The sequence below is a fragment of the Podarcis liolepis genome (genome assembly GCF_965112155.1).
Source record: "Podarcis liolepis genome assembly, chromosome: 5".
Taxonomy (NCBI): domain Eukaryota; kingdom Metazoa; phylum Chordata; class Lepidosauria; order Squamata; family Lacertidae; genus Podarcis; species Podarcis liolepis.
The window spans coordinates 94,140,862-94,165,288 of record NC_139556.1 but is presented as its reverse complement, the minus strand read 5'-3'; the positions used below and the strand labels follow the sequence as shown (position 1 = coordinate 94,165,288).

Genomic DNA, 24,427 nt, shown 5'->3' with positions numbered 1-24,427 from the left:
TGCCTCTCAGAGAGGCGACAGACCTTCGCCTTCGCCGCCTCAACCTGAGGCGGGAACGGAAGAATTCGTTCCCTCGGTCGGCAGAAGGGCGCTCCCACTTCCCGCGTCGTCGTCCTCCTCCTGGGGCCGCCCATGCCCTGCCTCCTCCCGGGCCCTCCTGATAGGCCCCTCCGCCGCCGCGGCCCAGCCTCCCGTTCCCGCCCAGCCCACCTCCCTCTCAGCAGCCATGGCGGCCTCTGCTCTGGCGGCGGCGGAGTGGCGTCTCCAGGCCCTGCGGGGGCTGCAGTGCCCGTGAGTGCGGCTGGGCCCCGGCAGGGAGGACGGGGCGCGGAGCGGGAGAGGAAGAAGGGAGGCCCTGCAGGAATGGACGGGCAAGGCCGACGCCTCGGGGCCTCGTCGTGGGGGCGGGGAGGGGGGGGGAAGCTGAGCCGCAGCATCCCTCCCCCTCCCCGCTTTTCCTTCAGGCGGAGGGGGAAAGCGGCGAGGCTTCACCCCGGGGCTCGGCGGCCCCAGAGAAGAGGGCGCCTCTGAGCATGTACAGAGTGCATTTTTATTCCACCCTCCAGTCCGCAATAACAAGCAGGACACTCCCGCATGTCTTTCGTCCGAGGCAGAGTAGAGCAGGGATACTTCCACTGTTAATTTCCACAAAATTGCTGGGTTGGTATGGGGGGTGGGTTATGTTTGTGTGCGAGGGGAATGGGAACTCTTCTGAATAATAATAATAATAATAATAATAATAATAATAATAATAGTAATAGTAATAATAATAATTTACTATTTATATGCTGCCCATCTGGCTGGGTTTCCCCAGCCACTCTGGGCAGCTTCCAGCAAAATATTAAAATACAATAATTCATCAAATATTCTGAAAACAGTGCTCGCATTTAATAAGAAGCAGCTCTGGCTCCTTCGGATCTTCCAGATGCCTCTTGAAATAAATAAATACAGGTGTGCCAGGGCCAGATTTCACCTGACCAGCTGGCAGCTTGAAAGGGCATTGGAGGAATGTGTGTATGTTGTCCGGGAGGAAGCAAGATCTGTTTTTCTCAGGCAAAGTGTTACTCAAGAGGTATCAGAAGGAAATGTTTGAAAACTGATGAATGACTGTTATAGATAGATAGAAGAGGATTTACCCTACTTGACTATTTTGTGGACGGGTTATAACAGGCATAGGCAAACTCAGCCCTCCATATGCTTTTGGATTACAACTCCCATCATCCCTAGCTAACAGGACCAGTGGTCAGGGATCATGGGAATTGTAGTCTCAAAACATCTGGAGGGCTGAGTTTGCCTATGCCTGGGTTATAACAATGTATAAAAGCAGAAATTGGTAATTGAACAGGTGATGTGTAGGGGGGAGAAGGGATGAATGTATTTTGAAATGATAGTTGGAAAAGTTATTTTACTGGGAGCAGCAAAGGAAGGGGGAAAATAAATTATGGAAGATCAATAAAAATAATTGGCAAAAAAATTAAAGGGCATTGCTTCGTGGCGACAGTGTTACTATAAGCGGTTTGCGTGTGGAAAACCATAGGGTCCCAGTGATGCTACAAAGCATTGCTGCCAACAAGTGGGTTAGGTTTTTGTGTTTTTGTCTGCAGAGGTTGGCTTGCATGGCAAACACGAGGATGGCATGGCTGCGTGGAGCAGCTGGAAGAAGGGTGGTGGTGTTTGGGCGAAATGGAGCTTAGGGCTGTATTCTGATGTTGCTGGATCGGCATGGGTAAACAGTTCCCGTCATCTGTAAAGAGAGCCAAGCAAATTCCTGCATTGCAGGGGGCTGGACTAGAGGACCCTCGGGGGTCCCTTCCCACTCTACAATTCCATGATTCTATATACTCTTCTAGGACACAATGGAGGAGCTCTTGTGGGATCAGGCCAGAGGCCCATCCAGTCCCACCATTGTGTCCTCACAGTAGCCAGGCAGGTGCCTATGAGAAGCCCACAAGCAACATGAGCACCACAGCGCTCTTCACACCTGCCATTCCCAGCAATCGGTTAGAGGTTTACTGCCTCCAACAGTGGCTAATATATTGTGGCTAATAGCCACTTATAACCTAATCCTCTGTGAATTGGTCTGAACTTCTTTTAAAGCTACCTGTTTGCTGGAAGAAACCAGACACCCCGAATGGCTCGTCCTTGTGGAAATTGTTGAATGGGTATAGGATTTTGCCCTGGGATGGCCAGTCCAGTAACATATGAATTCAAAACAACTAGGCAGGGGTGTAGTAGGACCCAAGCAGCTGCACCCTATAGGTGAGACAATATTGCAACCAAGCTTGGTGGGATGAGTCCCATCACTGGCTTTCAGACATCTGATAAGGCAGCTTTCTGTGCTTCTAATTGAGATCATTATAGACCGGGCATACTTTTTGAGATGGCATAAACAGTATTTCCAAATTTGGCCTCACCACAGAAAAGGCAACATTGATTGTCTTGTTCTCTGTCCTGGGGAAACCCAGCCAGATAAGCGGAGTATAAACATTATTATTATTATTATTATTATTATTATTATTATTTGCTTCCTAGACTGGAATTTCATACTTGATGCTGTATACTGAGCTGCCATTTCTGTTGACTCCCAAGATTTCTCTTTCGGTTAGTTACCATCAGTTCAGACAACCCCATCAGCACATAGGTGAAGTTAGGGTTGTCCCTATGTGCATTACTTTACACTTAACTTACATGGAACCACACCTGACTCTTCTTCTCTGTCTTGTTCTCAGCCATGTAGATATGACCAAGTGTACAGTTTAAGTGCTGCATTCACACAGCTATGTTCTTCAGATCTGTTCTTACCATGTAGTAGCTCAACTGCAAAAGGAATTGTTAAAGATCAGTCAGGTTTTTTCTTTCTTATTGGGTTCCTCTACCCTTAACAATTGTACCCAGCATTTTATTTCCACCCCAGGAATAGCTCTATCGGCTAAATTTCTACTTTTGTTTTATACTATGGTGTTTCCCTCTTACAGAAAATGGATCTGGACAGCAAGAGTCAGAAAATACTCTTCTGCAAAAGGTGAACTGTTTGGATTATTGTATTTACAGGGGGGGGAGGGTATTTAACGTTAACATTTTTGTAGCATCAGCTCTGCTTTTTTAAAAAATTAAACGCTCACCCTGGGTGCTTGCATCTGAACTTTTTATTTGCAAAGAGCTTGCTGAAGTTTGGCAAGCAGGTAGATGGCAACAGTGTTTCTTTACGTATTGAGCTTTCCTCTAGAAAGGGTAAATCCAGATTAAATGGGATAAATACACAAGCTGACATTTCGATGGTAACCATACAGTGGTACCTCAGGTTAAGTATTTAATTCGTTCCAGAGGTCTGTTCTTAACCTGAAACTGTTCTTAACCTGAAGCACCACTTTAGCTAATGGGGCCTACCGCTGCTGCTGCGCCGCCAGAGCACGATTTCTGTTCTCATCCTGAAGCAAAGTTCTTAACCTGAAGCACTATTTCTGGGTTAGCGGAGTGTGTAACCTGAAGCGCATGTAACCTGAGGTACCACTGTATTGTGTTGATGATGCAAAAAACTTGCATGCACGAGGAGCACCCATCTCACACAAAAAAACCCCACCTCTGCAAGCACCCACTTCCTTAAGCGAAGAAGCTTTTATTCATGATGTGGAAGACATGTTAAAAATAATAGGAATGAAGTTGTGCTACTGTTAGCAGTAACAATCATGGTTTAACACTTTTGAAACTTATTTTCTCCTTTTCTAAAACAAACAAACAAACAGGACAAAGAAATATTGAGAAAGTCCTTGTGGCAAATAGAGGTGAAATAGCATGCCGAGTGATGCGGACTGCCAGGAAGATGGGAGTGAAATCTGTGGCCGTTTACAGTGATGCTGACAGGAATTCAATGCATGTAGCAATGGTAAAACACACATTCGTTAAAACATGTAAGGGGCCAACCCTGAAAACAATTGTGAAGAAACGGAATTAAGTTGAACATGCAAAGCTGATTTAAACTGAGTCAGATTGTCGTTCCATATGAAACTGGGTTGTCTGCTCTGCCATCTCCCCTCCATGTGGCTGATTTGTTCCCCAGAGTTTGTAGACATCAGCTTTCCAATTGTAAATTGAAGTGACATCTTTTCTTTTAAAAGAAAGGGACAACTGAACTTGGAAGAAACAGAAAATGCTTGTACAGCCATACCTTGGTTTTCAAACAACTTAGTTCTCAAACCTTTTGGCTCCTGAATGCCACAAACCTGGAAGTGAGTGTTCCAGTTTGCAAACTATTTTTGGAAGCCGAACATCCGATGGGGCTTCTGCAGCTTCCAATTGGCTGCAGGAGCTTCCTGCATCCAATCAGAATCTGCGCTTTGGTTTCCGAACATTTTTGGAAGTCGAATGGACTTCGGGAACGGATTCCGTTCAACTTCCAAGGTACGACTGTAGTAATTAATGCAAACATTTCCACATCTGGAAACTAATGACTCAGTCCTGCTTTTTTTGTATCTAGCCTTATTCCAGTTCCCTGGAATATGTTGGAAAGCCAATATACAGATTTATTCTTAATTATATTGCAGACTCAAGTTAAGGGCTCTTTCTTTTAAATTTTCAGACCTACACAGTTTCTTATGTATAAGTCTCTGTATACTCAGTGGAACTCAAAGTAGTCTATAAATTCTGATTCAATTGCGGTTCTGCTGTTTAATGTCCCCCCCCCCCCCAAAAAAAAAGGTGTCTTGGAATGTAGCTCTAAAATTAGCTGTTCTGCAATTGTCTGAAATGTAGCCAAATAATAATGTAAACACAGGTCCCTTTATTTCATTACAGGCAGATGAAGCGTATTTTATTGGCCCAGCACCATCTCAAGAAAGTTACCTGTCCATGGAAAAGATAATGCAGGTGGCCAAAAAGTCAGCAGCGCACGTATGTATTATAACTCGCTTCTTCATTCAACCTGCTTATACATGTATTTTTAAATAGATGCTATTCAGTATTGAGTTTTACGGGGGCAGCCAAGGCCTTAGGAGCAACTTAGCGCAGAGTTCTGTAGTTCCACAATTGAAGAGATTCTCAACATGGTAAACGTGAAGTCCTACATGCATCATTTTAACAGTTAGAAAGACATGAACTTCACTTTAAATCAGATAATTTTCCTTGGATCCCCCACAAGACATTAGGAGTTGCCTTCCTGTTCACTTTTGTCTTTCTCCACTAAAGCTACTTGTGTGGCTCATCTGAATTTTACGGGGAGTGTGTTTTCTCATGTGCTCCTCCCTGTGCACCTAAATCAGCAGCTGAGGGAAAGTTGGTGAGGATATGGGACGGGACTTTATTCGTGATGGCACACACATTGTGGAATTGACTCACTCCTTAGTGTTTACCACCAGAAGCCAAGGATATCTTAGAATAATAGAATCCCAGAATCATAAAACTGTAGAGTTGGAAGGGACCCCAAGGGTCATCTAATCCAACCCACTGCAGTGCAGGAATATTTTGCCCAACGTGAGGCTGGAATCCACAATCCTGAGATTTTGAGTCTCATCCTCTAATCTTAATCATGAGCTTTCCCATTCAGCTAAAACATTGCTATTTTCTTTTGACTCTGATATTCCAGTTGGTTTTGTTTGTTTATACATTTGCTGGTATTTTAGCTTTCATTTTAAGTTTGTAAGGTTGTATGTCTAGCTTTAAAAAAAGAAAATAGAAAACATGGATTGTGTGTTTATTTCATAGGTTTGTTGTTTTATTTTGCTGCTTTGAATGCCCGTTTGGTGGAGAATGCTGTAAACAAATGGTACAAATTAATTTTTAGGGCTTTAGCTACATAGGGATCTGCTTTATACCAGATCAGATTTCTCAGCATCGTCTGCTTTGACCAGCAGCATCTCTCCAGGCAGAGGGCTTTCCTACCACCTTCTAATGAGAGATGCCAGGAACTGAACCTAAGTTATTCCACATGCATTGAGTTGTGGTCATTTCCCATAAAGCTGAGCTAGGGAAGGCTGTGTTCTTGCAGCACTGCTGATGCTTCTGCGGTGTTCTGCGCTTGGGCAGAGCTTAGTAGTTGCATCCAGCGTCCTGGTCACACTCCAATGACGCAACATGTGCTAACTGAAGCAAATGAAAATTTGTGCATTAGATATAATAGTATAGAACTTTGTGTGCCATAAGCCACAGGCATAGGCAAACTCGGCCCTCCAGATGTTTTGGGACTACAACTCCCATCATCCCTAGCTAATAGGACCAGCGGTGAGGGATGATGGGAGTTGTAGCCCCAAAACATCTGGAGGGTTGAGTTTGCCTATGGCTGCCATAAGCAGTTAATAAAACGGTATTTCCAGTATCCAAGCCTAGAACTTGATTCTACGTTCCTCACTGACTTTCAAAGAAAGCTACAAGAAACCAAGGCAGACCGTGGAGCATCAGAATGTCCTTCTGATGAACAATATCCTCCAGATATTAGGTCACTGTATTTGGGGCTCTGTGCAGCTTCTGAAATAGTTAATTGAGGGAAAGCTCATGCAGGGCACTGTGAGACCTGCCAGTCTCATACAATATGCCCTTGATACTTCCTGTTTTAGGCTATCCATCCAGGCTATGGCTTCCTGTCAGAAAACACAGAGTTTGCAGAGCTCTGCAACAAAGAAGGAATCATTTTTATAGGTCCTCCTTCATCTGCCATCAGAGATATGGGCATTAAGAGGTACTCTGTTTTGCTTCACGGCTAAACCTTTTGTACAGGGATGTTTACTATAATGGTTAAGATGGTTTTGGGTCTGACTGTGACGGTGCTTTACCAACCTAGTGCTCGCCAGAAGTTTTGGACTACAATTCCCATCAGCCCCAGGTGCTGCAGCTGATGGGAGTTGTAGTCCAGAGTGTCTGGAGGTTACCCAGTTTGGGCAAGGCTGTTAATATAGCCTTGTGTTTGGGCTCCCCCATCCCCTCTTCTGTATGTGCAATGAATTAAGCCTACAGCGTTGTCACTGGTCTGTGGGAATGACCACAAAGTAATATGGTGAACCTCAGCATGGAAGGAAATCTGACTGTGTTCAAGGCTGTAGAGCAAGACTAGAATCAAGTTTCAGAGCGTGACATGGCACTTTTCTTACGCAAGCATAAAATTTGCGCTTTTTGAATTTAGCCCTCAGAGAGTTGTGGGAAGAACTTTATAAAGAAAAATAAAACAAACAGGAATTTCCCATCTGCTAAAACTGTTTTAAACCTCATGGGCTGATCAGATAAGCATTTTATATGCTGCATGTTCACATACTGGCAAGTTCTAGTTTGCCCCCTTGTGGCTTCCCAGCATGCATACATGGCAAAGGATACAGTTCCTTTCTGTATGAGAAAATTGTAATGTTGGTAGCAGTCCTAGATTGTGGGAATAAAATGCAGACGATGAGATGTGTAACAATAAGCCCTCACTGACATTGCCACTGAGTATCGAAAAATATTCTTTTGAAGCACTTCCAAAGCTATCATGTCTGCTGCCGGGGTTCCTGTTGTCGAAGGTTACCATGGTGAAGATCAGTCTGACAATTGCTTGGAAGAGCAAGCCAGAAGAATAGGGTATCCAGTCATGATCAAAGCAGTTCGTGGAGGTGGAGGAAAGGTAAGGGCAAAGGAATTTGATCCTCAGCTGATCTACTGTACAAACAGAACAGAGCAAAGATCTTCAGCTCCAGTAAATGAATGCTTAAGGTGTAATGTGCCAATCACTGTGCCAGCCTGACATCTTGGACCCTGGTCACGCTACAAAGTTATCCTATATGCCAAGGGTGGCTAATCTGTGGTCCTCCAGATGTTGCTAGACCACAACTCCCACCAGCTTCAGCTGGCATGGTCAATGGTTAAGGATGATGGGAGCAGTTTTAGCCACATCTGGAGGACCACAGAATAGTCAGTCCTGCAGTGCATTAATAGTGAACTCAACCTCTTTGTGAGAATCTATGTATTCAAACAGCACCATTCATATTCAGGTTTGCAGGAATACAAAAAAAAAAAAAAACCCTCATTGGGGGGAACCTAAAGGGACACGGGTGGCGCTGTGGGTTAAACCACAGAGTCTAAGGCTTGCCAATCAGAAGGTCGGCGGTTCAAATCCCCTCAATGTGGTGAGCTCCCATTGCTCAGTCCCTGCTCCTGCTAACCTAGCAGTTCAAAAGCACATCAAAGTGCAAGTAGATAAATAGGTACCGCTCTGGCGGGAAGGTAAACGGCATTTCCGTGCGCTGCTCTGGTTCGCCAGAAGTGGCTTAGTCATGCTGGCCACATGACCCGGAAGCTGTATGCTGGCTCCCTTGGCCAATAAAGCGAGATGAGCGCTGCAACCCCAGAGTCGGTCATGACTGGACCTAAGGGTCAGGGTCCCTTTACCTTTAAAGGGTTTGGGGGCAGGGGCAAGCATGCAACAGGACTTCAGAAGCTGCCTAATAAGGACTGTGGCTGCTCAGTGGGCACAGAATGCTGACAGGGGGAACAGAAACAGAAAACCAGGGACGCGCAGGAATGGGGTGTCCTGGAAAAGACATGATGACTAGCTGACTGGTGGAAGCATGAGCCAGAGCACTCCATGTTGCAACATTTGCATGTGGGTCTCAGCTGTCTTTTATCCTTATTTAAATTGCTAGCTGTCACCTCTCCATTAGCACCAGGGCTTGTTGTTGTTGTTTAGTTGTTTAGTCATGTCCGACTTCGTGACCCCATGGACCAGAGCACGCCAGGCACTCCTGTCTTCCACTGCCTCCCGCAGTTTGGTCAAACTCATGTTCGTAGCTTCGAGAACACTGTCCAACCATCTCGTCCTCTGTCATCCCCTTCTCCTTGTGCCCTCCATCTTCCCCAACATCAGGGTCTTTTCCAGGGAGTCTTCTCTTCTCATGAGGTGGCCAAAGTATTGGAGCCTCAGCTTCAGGATCTGTCCTTGCAGTGAGCACTCAGGGCTGATTTCCTTCAGAATGGATAGGTTTGATCTTCTTGCAGTCCATGGGACTCTCAAGAGTCTCCTCCAGCACCATAATTCAAAAGCATCAGTTCTTTGGCAATCAACCTTCTCCAAGGCTGAATTACTTGGTTTCATACAACTTCGCCATAATGCATGTTTTGACGATGGCCGTAATGTACCTAACAGGGAAGCGTGAGACAGTGGTTGCCAGTTTGGTCCCTCCTCAAAGTTATTACAACTATATGTTATGTACTCAGTGGCACCTGAACAGTAGCTAATTCAAAGTTAGTACTTTCGTGAGTGATTCATCCATATTGTAAACCAACCTAGCAGAAAAGGATTTGGGAAATCCTATTGTTTTTCACTCACTATTTTTTGCTCAATATTATCCTAATATACTGGTTTTTATCACCGTAGGGCATGAGAATTGCTCTTTCCGAAAAGGAGTTTAAGGAACAATTGGAATCAGCCAGGAGAGAAGCCAAGAAGTCTTTCAACGACGATGCCATGCTGATAGAGAAATTTGTAGATAATCCACGGTAACCAAACCATCCATCTGCTTGTAATCTCTTTCATGAGTTTGTAGAACGAAAGTAGGAGAATTGATGGGGGTGTCTCTGAGTGGCTACTGTCCTACGGCAGGTGAAGCATCAGCAGCGAATTTGTCCCCCCCCCCCCCATCTCAGAAAAGCATGTTCGGGACATTTGGTAGGTGCACAGCACTCCTGCTGCCCTGGAAGATCCAGCCATGGCTGGAGGGAGGTCAAAGCTTGGGTGGCTGTTGGGGTGTTGAGCAAGGGAAACTGAAGATGCCTGATAGACGATTTCCCTAGAGCTCTTGGGACATGGCACCCCAAGGTTGCTGTTTTTGCTGGGTGAGGAATTTATGATAGTAAGAGATGCAGCTATCTCACCCCCCCCCCCAAAAAAACCCCCTCTTTCTCTTATCACTTTTTCCCACTTCGAGATACTTGCAGTATCAATGTATAGTACTATATATTTTAATAGTAGCAATGAACTATCTATTTAGAAGGCATATGCTGGGTTGTATGGTGCATGCTACAGTAGACTTCACTACAGTAGAAAATATTTCAGGGTTATATTGATCTCTCTAATCCGTGTTAACAATTGTGAAGCCCCCTTAAAGTAATTGCAAATCACAGGTCCTTCAAGATAACAGTTGTGAGAACAAAACTTACATACACTGAGAAAGCAGGCAATAATAGTTTGTTTATATGTGTATACTTTGTTATCTGGTAGCCTCGTGACACATAATGTGTGAAAATGCATTCTGAAGTGTGGAGTATTGATTCCAGTATATTAGTGATAATTATTCTGGAATATGCTCTGGCCCTATAGACATATATAGTTGTGACAGTGCAAAGTGTAGCTTGCTATCAAAACTTCCTAAATGGGGCACTTTAAGTTCCAGGATAACAGTTTACTACAATGCAGATCACATGCTTGGTTGTCTTTCTGATCCTCCCGTTCATTTAGGGTTTTTAGCACAAGGTAACGAGTCAAGACCTAGTATGTGATATTGCAAACATCAGACACATTGACCTTGTTCTGAATTGCTGTTTGAATTCTAGATCTCTCTGATAACTTACTACTATTTAAAAACAAAAGTGTGCTTTTGATAAATGTTTGCTTAAGTGCACAGACCTGATGTTAGAGATTAGCATGTTTAAAGTTCTTTTAAGTATGATGAAGGGTAGAAGAAAACACTGATCTTCCTGAAGTTTAACATTGTTTCCAATTCTGAAAAATAAGATTATCTTTAATAGATGATAGGTTGTGCTAGTTGTCTTGAAGTGGCACAGACTACCATGATGGAATAATGCACTTTGCTCTTTAAAAAAATGGCACTAATGCTTCATTGGCACTGATGGACGTGAACCTTTATTCATTAATATTTACATCTGAACCTTTATTTGTTAATTTTTACACCCGAAACAGGCATGTAGAAGTTCAGGTATTTGGAGACCAGCATGGCAATGCAGTTTATCTGTTTGAAAGAGATTGTAGTGTACAGAGAAGACATCAGAAAATTATTGAAGAAGCTCCAGGGGTGAGTGACTAGTTTCTGAAAAGGTGATTGAAATAGATGTAAGTGCTTTTTTTTGTTTCCTTTATTAACATATTTTTTGTTTTTCACATGTGATACCAATGGCTTCTTGGTATATATTATTTTTTTTTTTTGCAGATTGTAATACTAGTTTCAGAGACACCCAAACACTTCTTACATGGGATTTTGTGTGTGGGGTTTTTTTTTAACCACATTGAGTTTGGAAATCATGACTGCTACCCCAGTATCCTGTTGCTAAACTGTATAGCACATGCACACACTTCTGAAACTACTAGAGAAGCTACTTTTTCTGGAATGTTCTGTTAGTTTATCTGGGGTATTCTGAGCTACCTAAGCTATTCCTGAAATATGTTTTATACTGGTGATGCCTCATTGGTTCAACCATGTCTCTATTATGTTCAGCTTACTGATGACTTTGTAACTTATAAAGTAGCACTCAGTGCGTTGGCAGCTAAGAAGATCAGGAGGAAAGAACTAGATAAAATAGCGGTCAACTGCAAAGGGGATTCAGATACAGTATTTAATTTGGCACATTTTACTAGAGAATCTTCTGCTATTCTGCTTTATGCAACAAACAATCTTAGCAGTTGTGACCGTGGTTTATATTGTATGTGTGCTGCCTGATGATTTTTTATGCTTATTGCTGTTTTTCCTTTTGTTATTTTTCTGAATGATGCCATGGCCTATGGCTAACGCAATAAAAGTCTATGATGATGATGATTATGTTCAGCATGTGGTTCCAGCAGACTTTATTTATTTAAGCCTTCCGGCAACATGCTTATATTTAAAGGGGCTGGATATTTTTCTTTACAGGTTTTTTAAATCATAAGAGTACAGTTAGGTGATCTGTTCTGGTACACCTTCTCTGTAAGGTTCATTTTATACAGATGAAATGTGGCTTGAATAACTGCATGTGAAAAGAAGAAGGGTTTTTTAAAAATCTGTTTTTCCCCAGATAGATGATACCTGCATACAAGCACATAAATGTGGTATAAATGTAGTAACATCATTTCAACCTTTTCTTAGCCAGGAATTAAGCCTGAAGTAAGAAGGAAACTTGGAGAGGCAGCTGTCAGGGCAGCTAAAGCTGTGAACTATGTTGGAGCAGGTATTGCAAACTTAACTTCCTTTTAGTGCTGTATTTAGTTTCACATATGTTTCACATATGTACCCATAGTTTCACATATGTACCCATATGGGAGGCATGTTTAGAGGAAGGCTGCTTTAAGTGGAATGGTAGAGTTTATAAAGTGATTCTAGCTCTAACTTGGGTGGTTAAAATTCTAAACTGCAAAGGAAGGATGAGAAAAACACCACCCAGAATAATATTGTCTGTACATTTATTTATTTTTTCAATCTAGACGTGAAGTCTGCAGCCACAGATTTAGCTAGCTATTTTAAGTGAACATGTAAAGGTCACTCATCTTTATCTTTGTGGCTCTTGGCTGTGTGTTCCCTTTCTCTCTGCCGTTTCATTCCTTGTTGCCTTTCCCCTCTCAGTCTCCTGTCTTTTGGTTTTCTTTTCATGCCCTTCATAATTCCCAGCACCTTGTACTTTTATTTTCCTGGGATGTTCAGCCCGGATACTGAGATCCAGCACCGGGGGGCCTTCTGGTGGTTCCCTCACTGCGAGAAGTGAGGTTACAGGGAACCAGGCAGAGGGCCTTCTCAGTGGTGGCGCCCGCGCTGTGGAACGCCCTCCCATCAGATGTCAAGGGAAATAAGCAACTATCCTACTTTTAAAAGACATCTGAAGGCAGCCCTGTTTAGGGAAGTTTTTAATGTTTAATGCTGCATTGTGTTTTTAATATTTGATTGGGAGCCACCCAGAGTGGCTGGGGAAATATTATTATTATTATTATTATTATTATTATTATTATTATTATTATTATTATTATTTTCTGCCTCACTGCTTCTGTCCAGAATAAGGGAAGCTCAGCCAGCCACTGGCCCAATTGCACATCATTCTAAGCCAAAGCATGACTTAGCACAAATGTGCTGCCTTTCAAGGAGGATATCACAACTACTTTGCTTTCCCAGGGGTTTTTAAGTCAGTGCAGTGCAGCAGCTAAGCCCAGGTTTGACTTAGTGTGTCATTCAAAGCCAGGCTCGTGGGTGAGATCTCTTCTCCTTAACCACGATCTGTAGCTAAAGCTTGTCCTATGGTTTGTCCTATGGTTGCAGGTTATGGTTTGAAAGGCATGCTGTGCCAAACTTTGGCTGTCCTGCACTGTCCCCAAAAGCCCAGGGAGGGGCAAAATGACTGCAAGCTCCTCTTCTGAAGCCAGTGTGTTTGTGTGGTCACAGTAAGCCAGAATCTGAATAGGTTTAAGACTGCATTTGACTGAGAAATATTTCCACTGGATTAGGGTGTTATACTTCCTGGAGGGTTTCCAAGCTGTGGTTTTGGATCAGGTTTTTAAAAATATAGTTAAGATGCTTCATATTGACAACAGACAGCAAACTCTGCGGACAGTGGCGTTATGCTGGGATCAGTGGGACTTTGTTTAGAGAAAGCATTTCCACCGCTATTAAATGTACCAATCTTAAATATTTCAGGAACAGTGGAGTTTATTATGGATAGCGAGCATAATTTCTATTTCATGGAGATGAACACCAGGCTGCAAGTGGAGCACCCAGTTACTGAGATGATCACTGGGACAGACTTGGTGGAGTGGCAACTTAAGGTAAGGCTTATGAGGGCAGCATCCATAGGAAGCTGACACATACTGAGCCAGACCCTTGGTCCTTCTGATTCAGAATTGTCACTGCTTATTGGCGGAAGCTCTCTATAGAGTTTCAGACTGTGGGCATTCCCAACCCTACCTGAAGGTGGTGGGGATTGAACCAGAGACTTTGTGCATGCCAGTAAGATGCTCTGCCTGTGCCTCCATTTGAAGCCAAGCATTGCTTTTTACCACCAGTGTGGGAAGGTTTCTCCTTGGGACAGTGAATTCTCACTCTTTCTGTCTGGGCTGATGCTAAATTGGGCATTGAATGAGTATGTAAATGTAGTAATATTAGAAGTTAAGGATGCATAGAGAACGGCATGCGGGAAGTCACTTGAACAAAATTGTATTAATTGGGAAATATTTTGTATAATTAGGTTGAGATCTGGAAAATCAATAAAAAATAATTGGCAAAAACGTGAACGAGGATCTGGAATAGACTTGCTTCAAGTTATTCCACTGTGTGAGTGCTTTCCCACACAACGTTTGCTACAGTCTGACATGAGAATTAAAAATGGGAAGGATTAGCTAGTTGCAGGTATTATAGAATTCAATCTGTTGCTCTGTAGATGGTTTGTGAATGAGAGTTTAAAGCAGGAATTGCCAACCTTCTTTTCTGTCTGCTGTACAGCTGTCAAAGGCAAAAGAACCCTGGTTTTTTGTGCAGTGTAAACCCTAAACCTCAAATACCTCAAGGATTTCTACTACTCAAATTTTGCTGCATGGTTTTTCTGTGATTCCTTGATACCCTCACAGTCCAAAGACACTATTCTCAATCCTGTAGAAAAAGCAAAACTCTTTTTCTTTACAGGTTGCTTCAGGGGAGAAGATTCCTTTGACTCAGGAAGAGCTCTCTCTTAATGGACATGCTTTTGAAGCTAGGATCTATGCCGAAGATCCAAACAACAACTTCATGCCGGGGGCTGGACCCTTATTGCATTTGTCTACACCACCCTCTGACAGTTGCACCAGGATAGAAACCGGGGTAAGACAAGGTAAACTGAACCTCCTTGCTGCAAATTAGTGTCAGGGACATTCTTTTCGCTTTAAGGGGGCGATCGTAGTTTCAAAAGCAAAGGGGATGGTTTACTAGTCTACCCTTTGCCTTGACCAGGTTTTCCATACCTGACTAAAGGAAGTAACGGGGTACGAACTGACTCCTTTTTAAGTTACTCATTCTGGCAAATTGCTTCCCCAACTCTTCCTATTTCAGGGGATGAGGTTTCTATATACTATGACCCAATGATTGCCAAGTTAGTCGTTTGGGCAGAGGATCGTCAAGCAGCGTTAAGGAAATTAAGATACTGCCTTCGGCAATATAATGTAAGTACAGACGACGTTATGATTTATAAAGTTTGGGTCCTATCCAGTGCTTTTCCTCTGGGGGGACGCAGGGGTACGCGTACCCCTAAACATTTTGTGTTGCCCTGACCAACAGACCAGCTGTCTCTGCAATAGCAGCACGGACTGGACATTTGTCATTCTCCCTGCTGGTGCCCAGGGAGGGGAGTCTGGGGCAGCCGTGGTGGAGGCGATGGCAGTCCTCCTCCTTCTCCTCCTGCCGGGCTAGAGCCAGCCAGTGAGTGCTTGTCCCTCCTTGTTCAAGCCAACCCCGCCATCGCCATCGTTCAAGCTCCGCCACCTTGAGTCCCTCGTCTGGGGGTTGGGGGGGAGGAAGAGGGGGAGCAGCCAAAATGAGAGTACCCCTAAACATTTTTAAAGAAAAAAAAGCACTGGTCCTCTCTGATAAAGTAGGGGAGGGAGACCTGTGGCCTTCCGGATGTTTTTGGACCTCATCTCCCATCATCTGTGACTATGCCTGTTGGAGCACGTGACTGCGGCAAATGGCTTGCCTTCACCTGGTGTGCTTTCTTTGTTCCCTTTCCCTCGGCAGATTATAGGGCTAAGCACCAATGTTGATTTCTTGCTGGACCTCTCAGGCCACCCGGAGTTTGAGGCTGGAAATGTTCACACCAATTTTATTCCACAACATTACGATGAGCTATTTCCACCCAAAGAGGCAATATCTGAAGTGGCCTTATGCCAGGCAGCGCTTGGACTCATACTGAGGGAGAAAATTGTGACCGACACTTTCAGAATGCAATCAGGAGGTAGGCTTGAGGCATCTTTGGCTTTTTAGAATCCTTTCTGTTACAGGGAAGAATGTGCCATGTGTGTCTACTCTCCCTCTCTCCCCCCCTCTCTCTTTCTTTTATTTATTTGTTTCACATTCATAAGCAACAATTTTCCAGATCCTATAATTGCTTACATGCAGAATTCTCTGCTTGAAAGAGCTCCCCCATTCATTTCAGTGGAGCATTAACTGAATCTTTCTCCCTCCATTTTTTATATTCCAGATAAGTTCTCTCCATTTGCATCCAGCAGTGGAAGAAGAATAAATATACCTTACGTTAGAAACCTGACTCTCTTAGATGGTGAAAATAGTAAGTGACTTAGTTCTGAATGCCAAGAATTTGAGTGGCAATCTTTATTCTATAGCTGAGGAGGACAAAGAGACATACAAGAGTACAATAATTCAAAATGCCGTTCTTTTTATGATTTATATAGATCACTTGGCATGTACTTAAACTGCAAGCATGGCTTTTTGTTTTCTTTGTTACTTTCATCAGAGCTGCCCCATATTTCCTGGTTGTTTTTGCAAAGACCTGTTTTGTTCATGCTGTTCAACATTCTCAAAACTTCGGGAAGCAGGCCTTGCCACTACTGCATGCTTACATAAGATTAGATGTGCCCTAGGTATAATACTGAGGGATTTTAGTATTTTGTGGGAGCACTCAGGGCTGATTTCCTTCAGAATGGATAGGTTTGTGGGAGACCTTTTTTGTGCTAAGGGCTGCTTCACCCTGCTGGAAAGCTGTTGGGAGGCTACAGATATGTTTCAGTGTTGTATGCGCACACACCCTTAACACATTCAAAGACAGGCACATAGTCATATATGCACAGAAAGCTATTTCCCATGAAAACTCTACTCAAGTTTCACATTCTGTTTTCTCTAAAGTTTCTGAAAAGAAAGGAAGTTCTCCAACACCCTTCCCTGCCCTGACATGCAAAAAGAACTCAGTTGTCTAAGCAGCACATCTGAACCACAACCCCTCTCTTAAAACAATACATTTCAGGATGCAGTTGCATCCTAAAAATTGATGGCATGCAGTTGCTTTTTTGCAAAATGGCATGCAATTGCTTTTTTGCACACTTGCAAGGGGCCACAATTCGAGACCGAGCCCTAGAAGGCCTGCTTCTGCATTGACACCAAGTGGTCATCCACAACTGGCAGTGCCTTCTCAGAAGTTCTTAAAGATCAGCTTGGCCTGTATTGGGGAAGTTGGTCTGCTAGGTAGCCTAGTCCAAAGTTGTTTAGGGCTTTAACTGCTAACAACAAAACATTGAACATGGCTCAGTAGCTGACAGGTAGCCAGTGCATATCTAATACAGTGGTACCTCTAGTTACGAACTTAATTCATTCCGGAGGCCCGTTCTTAACCTGAAACTGTTCTTAACTAGAGGTGTGCTTTCCTAATGGGGCCACTGCGCCGCCGGCACACGATTTCCGTTCTTATCCTGGGGCAAAGTTCTCAACTCGATTTAACTCTTCCAGGTTAGCAGAGTTTGTAACCTGAAGCGTTTGTAACTCGAGGTACCACTGTACGTGTAAAGCTGTGTCTCCCACTGAGCAACCTAGCAGCTACATTTTGTACTTTTCGGCCACTTCTGAATCAGGTGCAAGGGCAGCCTCACGTTAGTTTAATTGTGAATCACTGTAGAGGCACAGTATGGCAGAAGGTGGAAGATGATGAAGGGAACAAGGAGCCCACTCTTGTGGAGGAGAATGGGGAGAGAGAGTGGAGGTGAAACTACTTAGAGCTTTCAACGGATAAGTGGCATACAAATTTTAAAAATAAAGATAAATGGAGAGGAGTTGAGCGACCTCAAAGTGGTGCAGCTCAATTGGATCTGCATTATTTTTGGGTTTTAATTCCTCCTCTCCCCTAAAAAAAAACGCACGCACGCACGCGCGCACACACACACACACACACACACACACAAAAAAAAACCCACTTGGAAGTAATTTAAATCTTTATTTTCTAACAGAAGTGAATATGACCGTAACCTACAATCATGATGGATCATATGACATGCAGGTAAACATCCTCTATGTAATTTGAGTTACTTTTTCTGTGTAGTTTTTTGCAAATCCTTTGTGGCCTATATGTATTTGACCCAATCCCATCTCTGTGGACTGAGACAAATAGGATAGAGTTTCTAAGGGGCATATGGGTGCCTTTTTCCATATTGGTGAGCCTTAAAGTTTCTCCTCTCATTGTCTGATGCTATGTAATTGTATTTCAGATACAGAATAAATCTTTCCATGTTTCTGGAGATCTTTCGACTGATGGTGATTTGGATTGCATGAGATGTTCAGTAAACGGAGTTGTTCATAAATCCAAGGTGGTGATTTTGGGCGACGCTATTCACCTCTTCTCACCGGTAATATTTTCTACTTAATTTATCTGGAGAATAAATTCACAGCCAGTGTGTGTTTTTTTTTTAAAAAGGGAAACAATTACAGATCTGGATACATCTATTTACATTTGGGAGAACAGGGACTGAATGTGTGGCTCTAAACTTTTATGTAAGCAGCCCATAATATTCTTGTAACACTTGAAAATTCATAGCTTTAATTAGTAGCTAAGGCTAATTAGTCGATACTGAACTGTTCAATGAATATATTGGCTTGTAAAGCTAAATGCCTCACATCTTTAAGTCATAAGGATGGGGAGTTGAGGCATGGATCTTAAAATTTAGAAGAGTATCCTAAATGACTAGATGTCTGTGTAAGCTCCTGTGAATCAGGGCTGCAATATTTGAAATGTATTCATGAGGAAGTACACATTTTTAATCTAGCCCATTCATATTCATGTTTTATATCATTTCCAAAATATGTGTTGGCTTAGACTCGAATCCTTTTCATACATTATTGTTATTGCTACATCTTGGAAGTAAGTTAAGTCTAAGTAGGCTTGGGAAGTAAATTGAAAATAAGATAACAAATTACCTTGGTGTTTTCTGAATTACATTGACAACCTCCTTTATAAGAAGGAATATTCTGTTGGTGGCCTCAGAAGGCTGCTTTTTCAGTAAAAAGTGATTAAAGGGAATTAAAATAGTTCTCTTAGTGAACATCATGTAAACTCCTTGTCAATAAATCAAGTGTTTAACGTCCATCCTAGTTACACCTGTCATTTCAGGATGTGGGAAATATAGGTTTGTACCAGCTGTAAAAAGTGTTGTTGCGCTCATCTGTTCTTGGTGTATTTTTATTTTCTCCAGGAAGGTAGTGAGCAGATTGGTCTTCCTGTGCCAAAGTATTTATCCGGAGTGGGTTCAGTTGGAGATCAGGGTGGGGCTGTGGCCCCCATGACGGGGACAATAGAAAAGGTAATTCTGGAGGGATCTGTGTGTGGGTGTGGCAGAGCTTTTTCTCTTTGTAAACTGCTTTACAGGTTTTTAAAAACAATTGGCGTATGGATTTTATGAAATAAATAAATATGTGAGGCGCATTGCCCTATTGTACCAAAGGTGATGCATTGATGTGTCCTACGGGTTTCACTCCTGGTTACTTATCATCCTTCCTTACTGTAGAGTGTGGTTGCCTTCAGTAGATTGCTACTTACATTGCAACTAGCCGCTTCCTTTAAGCTCCTCTGCTGAAGAATCTTGAGGAATTGCAGCAAATTCTGGAGCATGTTCTCACTTCATGCAAGGCAATTAGCAGGTCTTTTGAGTCTCCTCCCCCCCTCCCCCATGTGAACTGAGAATATGGCCAGGAACACACCAGTCTCCCATGCTTGTATGGAAGACACGTAGGGGAACTGAAGACAAGATTACGTTCAAGGAAGCTTGTCCATTGCTATGGATCTTCTCACTGAAGCTCATTGAGTTCCTCAAGTAAATTTCCTGGGACTCCCTTGAAAAGGATTTCTCAGCTGTCTTCCTTCTTCATTGCCATCTGACTGTAATCTCTTTGTCCTCACAACTAGCTGTTGGTCCACATCATCTGCTGTCAAACATTATAAACCCTTTAGGCTGCATTGCTGTTCTGTGCTGCTGCTTTGTTCATCAGTTTGCTTTGTGGCTTTAGTTTATGATATTATTATTATTATTATTATTATTATTTGTACTTGTTTTAATAGTGGCATTTTTGTAACTTGCCCTGGGACTATTCCATGAAGGGCCAGGCATTAAGTACGACTCATAAACAAAGATGGCAGGTCATTTCATGTTCTCTAATTCTTACAGCCCGTTTACTCATGGTGTGGATTTACTTGCAACTGGGGGCTCCTCTGGACTTTTTTTTTAATTGCACATGCATGATGATATGCACTCACGATGCTGTCAGGGTGGTCATACATGATCCCAATTTTCAATATTTTGGGATGCTCATACAGCTTCATGTCCAGTCAGTGCATATACTGTAGTGTCATGCTGAAATCCTGTAACCACAATAATTCCGGGGGTGTTTTTTTGTCCCACTTTCATTGCACTATTGCCCCTCCAGACAGCGATGATGTGGTCGCATTGGCGAAGCAAAGCAGAACAACTAAAGCAGAATAAATCCATCAGCAATACACTCTTACTATGTCAAGAATATATTGCAGAACACACCTGCAATAAAACACCAGTCTGGAACATACATATATAGCAAGAGCCATGACCGGTCATCCCTCCCTAGTCCATGTGCCTCTATAATACATACGTGGTGATAAATGTTCACATGAACAAATTATATTTTTGGGCGCACATTTTCATAGGTGCACTTTTAAAATGTCACTGTGTTGAAGAAACCAGCTGCAAAGGTAAACCTAGAAAAAGATTGCCATTCTTCATCCTCACACAAGGAATCTTTTGTGCTCTTTATTGCTTTCTGTAAACTTGGAGAGAAACTCTATATTTGTATAGGAGGAACGTGACACCTGGTTTCTCACTCGCTTTTCAATTTGTTAGGTGTTTGTGAAAGCTGGTGATAAAGTCCAAGTCGGAGACCCGCTGATGGTTATGATAGCTATGAAAATGGAGGTGAGTATCATAACATTTTAATCATGGAGAAGACAAGAGGGATTTGGTTTTGGTTTATTAGCACATCATATAAAGTGTGCCTTAAATGTTGCAGGCATAGTATGTTAACTGACTAGTTGTTTAAGGATTGTGCTGGTTTTATTGGCATGACAGATTTCTAGCTGTAACAAACTGTCCTAATGTTTCCCAGGAGCAAATCTTCCATTGCGTTTGCATGCTGGAATATTCTGTATAGTTTAGAAAAATGATCCCTCCCCCCCCCCTGCCATTTAAGCATTTCTATTCTATCCAAGGCTTGGTGCTATACAAATTCCAACAAGCAAAGAATCTCTCTAAAAACCACTGCATTTTTTCTTCATAATGCTCCTAGTAATTAATCTAAACCGTTGCAGGGTATGCATTTATAACTGTGTTTTGGCCTTGCTGGGTTCCTTAATAATAACCTCAAACAAACTGGCTCAGTTTGCCTTATTAATTGGATTCCACCTTGCGCACTGAACTATTGTTAGGCACTGTTGTAGAGCAGTGTGTAAACAAAAGTGGTGCCGTGTCAGAAATGGTAGAAATCGTAACTTGATGCTAAGTGACCCTTTTCCTCAAGCATTATATCATGTGCGAGCTTTTGACCCATCATTTTGATATAGCCTTGCATGACACACACTTAATTTCTAAAGCCAAAACCCAAAATTATCCTCTTAAGCACTCAGTCTAGCCTTAAAGGTTTGGAGCAGGGGAGAAAAAGACAAAATCTAGGGCAGGTAGACGCAACTCATGGAGGGCCAGGTGATAGAACCTTCAGCATCCTACCAGAACTTTGGCCAATGTCCCAGCCACCTCTGCCAAAGTAATTGAAATGTGGTCTTCAATAGAATATAATTCGTAATACGCTTTTACAGGTATAAATCTGTGAAATTTGTAGGACAGCGATCAGTGCTGTGATAAAAGTGCCCTGGGAGCAGTGCTATCATGGCACCGGTCTGTTTGGGAAAAACGAGATCCTCGGCTGAGTCTGGGTACCACTTCCTCCCCAGCAGACAGTGTGATCACCTGATTGGCTGATGGGAGGATGCCCCATAGCTCTGATGCACCACAGTGCAATAGATAACCATCGTTCGCACGGAAAGGGTTAACTTCCCACTTTGCCCCATCCTACTCTGCAGATAATTGTTGCTGTGATTGTTGTTGTTTAGTGGTTTGGTCATGTCTGACTATTCATGACCCCATGGACCAGAGCACGCCAGGACTCCTGTCTTCCACTGCTTCCCGCAGTTTGGTCAAACTCATGTTGGTAGCTTCGAGATCACTGTCCAACCATCTCGTCCTCTGTCGTCCCCTTCTCCTTGTGCCCTCCATCTTTCCCAGAATCAGGGTCTTTTCCAGGGAGTCTTCTCTTCTCATGAGGTGGCCAAAGTATTGGAGCCTCAGCTTCAGGATCTGTCCTTGCAGTGAGCACTCAGGGCTGATTTCCTTAAGAATGGATAGGTTTGATCTTTCAAGAGTCTCCTCCAGCACCATAATTCAAAAGCATCAATTTTTCAGCGATCAGCCTTCTTTATGGTCCAGCTCTCACTTCCATACATTACTACTGGGAAAGCTTTAACTGTTGCTGTGATAAGGTTACCTAAAAGCAAAGTGATATGTTCTTATCTGTTGGGATGGAATAGAGGAATCCAATACTGACGCTAGGTAGCTCTCCCTGCCCCCCTACCTTAACATTTCTGCATCCATTGTTGTACTTGGATATATATCTGTATCGATAAAAATTAAAATTTCTGTTCAGTAAATCAGCATTCTTTCGTTTGAGCCCTGAACCATGGGTTTTGGGTATAATGTCTGCACAGGAATCCTGTACAGTAGTACCTCAGGTTACATACGCTTCAGGTTACATACGCTTCAGGTTACAGACTCCGCTAACCCAGAAATAGTACCTTGGGTTAAGAACTTTGCTTCAGGATGAGAACAGAAATCGTGCTCCGGCGGCGCGGCAGCAGCAGGAGGCACCATTAGCTAAAGTGGTGCTTCAGGTTAAGAACAGTTTCAGGTTAAAACGGACCTCTGGAACGAATTAAGTACATAACCAGAGATACCACTGTATTGGCTTATAGATGATCCGCATATTTTAAATGAGGTGCCCTAATATATTGCTCTTATTTGTACAACTGATGGTGCCAACTTGAAGTTTTAAATAGAGAAACAGTGATTGTTTAGCTAATGTATATTTCTTTCTCTGCAGCATACCATACGGGCTCCAAAGGCGGGAATAATTAAGAAGGTTCATTACCAGGAAGGATCACAGGCCAACAGACATGCTCCACTAGTTGAGTTAGTGGAAGAAGACTCTGAATCTGAATAATCCCTGGTGAATGTCGGTGATGCCTTTTGATTTTTTCCTGATTCTTTTTTATTCCTCAAGAAAACATCTTTATATTTTATTAATTTAATTATTACTAATAAAATTAATTACTAATTATTTGAATAGTTTCTCATCACAACTTTAGACTGCCTCCAAATTCTGTGCTTCACTCGATTATTCAACAACTGATGCAGAAACGGCAGAGTTTTGTGGCCCCTTAAAGACTTAACACATTTATCACTTTCATGGGCTGCAGCCCATTTCACCAGGCACAGGAAGCGTTATTCTGAGTTGTGGGCGCTTTGCGCCTGGTTGGGATGGAATCATAAGCAGTGAGGTCACTAAATTGGAGAGAAGTACAGACAGTGATGATTACCAGCCAGATAGGCGGGGTATAAATAATAATTATATAAATTATTATTGCATATTTCATAAATTATTGCATAAATTATTATTGCATATTCAAATATATAAAAGGATGTCACATAGAGGAGGGAGAAAGGTTGTTTTCTGCTGCTCCAGAGAAGCAGACACGGAGCAATGGATTCAAACTACAAGAAAGAAGATTCCACCTAAACATTAGGAAGAACTTCCTGACAGTAAGAGCTGTTTGACAGTGGAATTTGCTGCCAAGGAGTGTGGTGGAGTCTCCTTCTTTGGAGGTCTTTAAGCAGAGGCTTGACAACCATGTCAGGAGTGCTCTGATGGGGTTTCCTGCTTGGCAGGGGGTTGGACTCGATGGCCCTTGTGGTCTATTCCAACTCTATGATTCTATGATATTTAACCGTGGTCATTCAGACACACACACAGAGTTGGAGTGATTACACACCTGAAGGGGGGGGGGCAGAACTGCCTCCAAGTTGACAATGGGTGATGTGAAAGTTCTGGCTGTTGAAGGAATTTGTAATGGCTCATTCAGATGAGCAAGGCATCACGGGATGCTGTAGTCAATGAGTGGTAAGGATGCATCATTGGGAGATTGTGGACTCTCCTTCATTGGAGGTTTTAAAGCAGAGGTTAGATGGCCATCTGCCATGGATGCTTAAGTTGAGATTCCTGCATTGCTGGGGGTTGGACTGGATGATCCTCGGGGTCCCTGCCAACTCTACGATTTTATTATTCCATGGTACATGCCCCGTAATGGCTAGCTGGTTGTGATGTACACTGACAGAGCACTCCGAACACATAGGTCGAAAGAAAGACACTTGTTAGTAAATGTGCAGTCTTTTCACTGTTTGCACAGCTGAATG

The 24,427-nt window shown here is 42.9% G+C and overlaps 1 protein-coding gene across 1 annotated transcript; it reads left to right on the top strand.

The window, feature by feature from the left end:
* Positions 1 to 41: 41 nt before the first annotated feature.
* MCCC1 (methylcrotonyl-CoA carboxylase subunit 1) lies at positions 42 to 23,300 on the top strand. Its single transcript, XM_083504128.1, has 19 exons — positions 42 to 291; positions 2,976 to 3,022; positions 3,744 to 3,883; positions 4,792 to 4,887; positions 6,546 to 6,667; positions 7,432 to 7,579; positions 9,329 to 9,450; positions 10,871 to 10,982; positions 12,027 to 12,108; positions 13,560 to 13,687; positions 14,541 to 14,724; positions 14,943 to 15,052; positions 15,624 to 15,840; positions 16,087 to 16,173; positions 17,840 to 17,889; positions 18,098 to 18,235; positions 19,079 to 19,186; positions 20,753 to 20,824; positions 23,058 to 23,300. Exons 1-19 carry the CDS (start codon positions 227 to 229, stop codon positions 23,175 to 23,177), a joined length of 2,148 nt encoding a protein of 715 aa, XP_083360254.1. The 5' UTR covers positions 42 to 226; the 3' UTR covers positions 23,178 to 23,300.
* Positions 23,301 to 24,427: the final 1,127 nt, after the last annotated feature.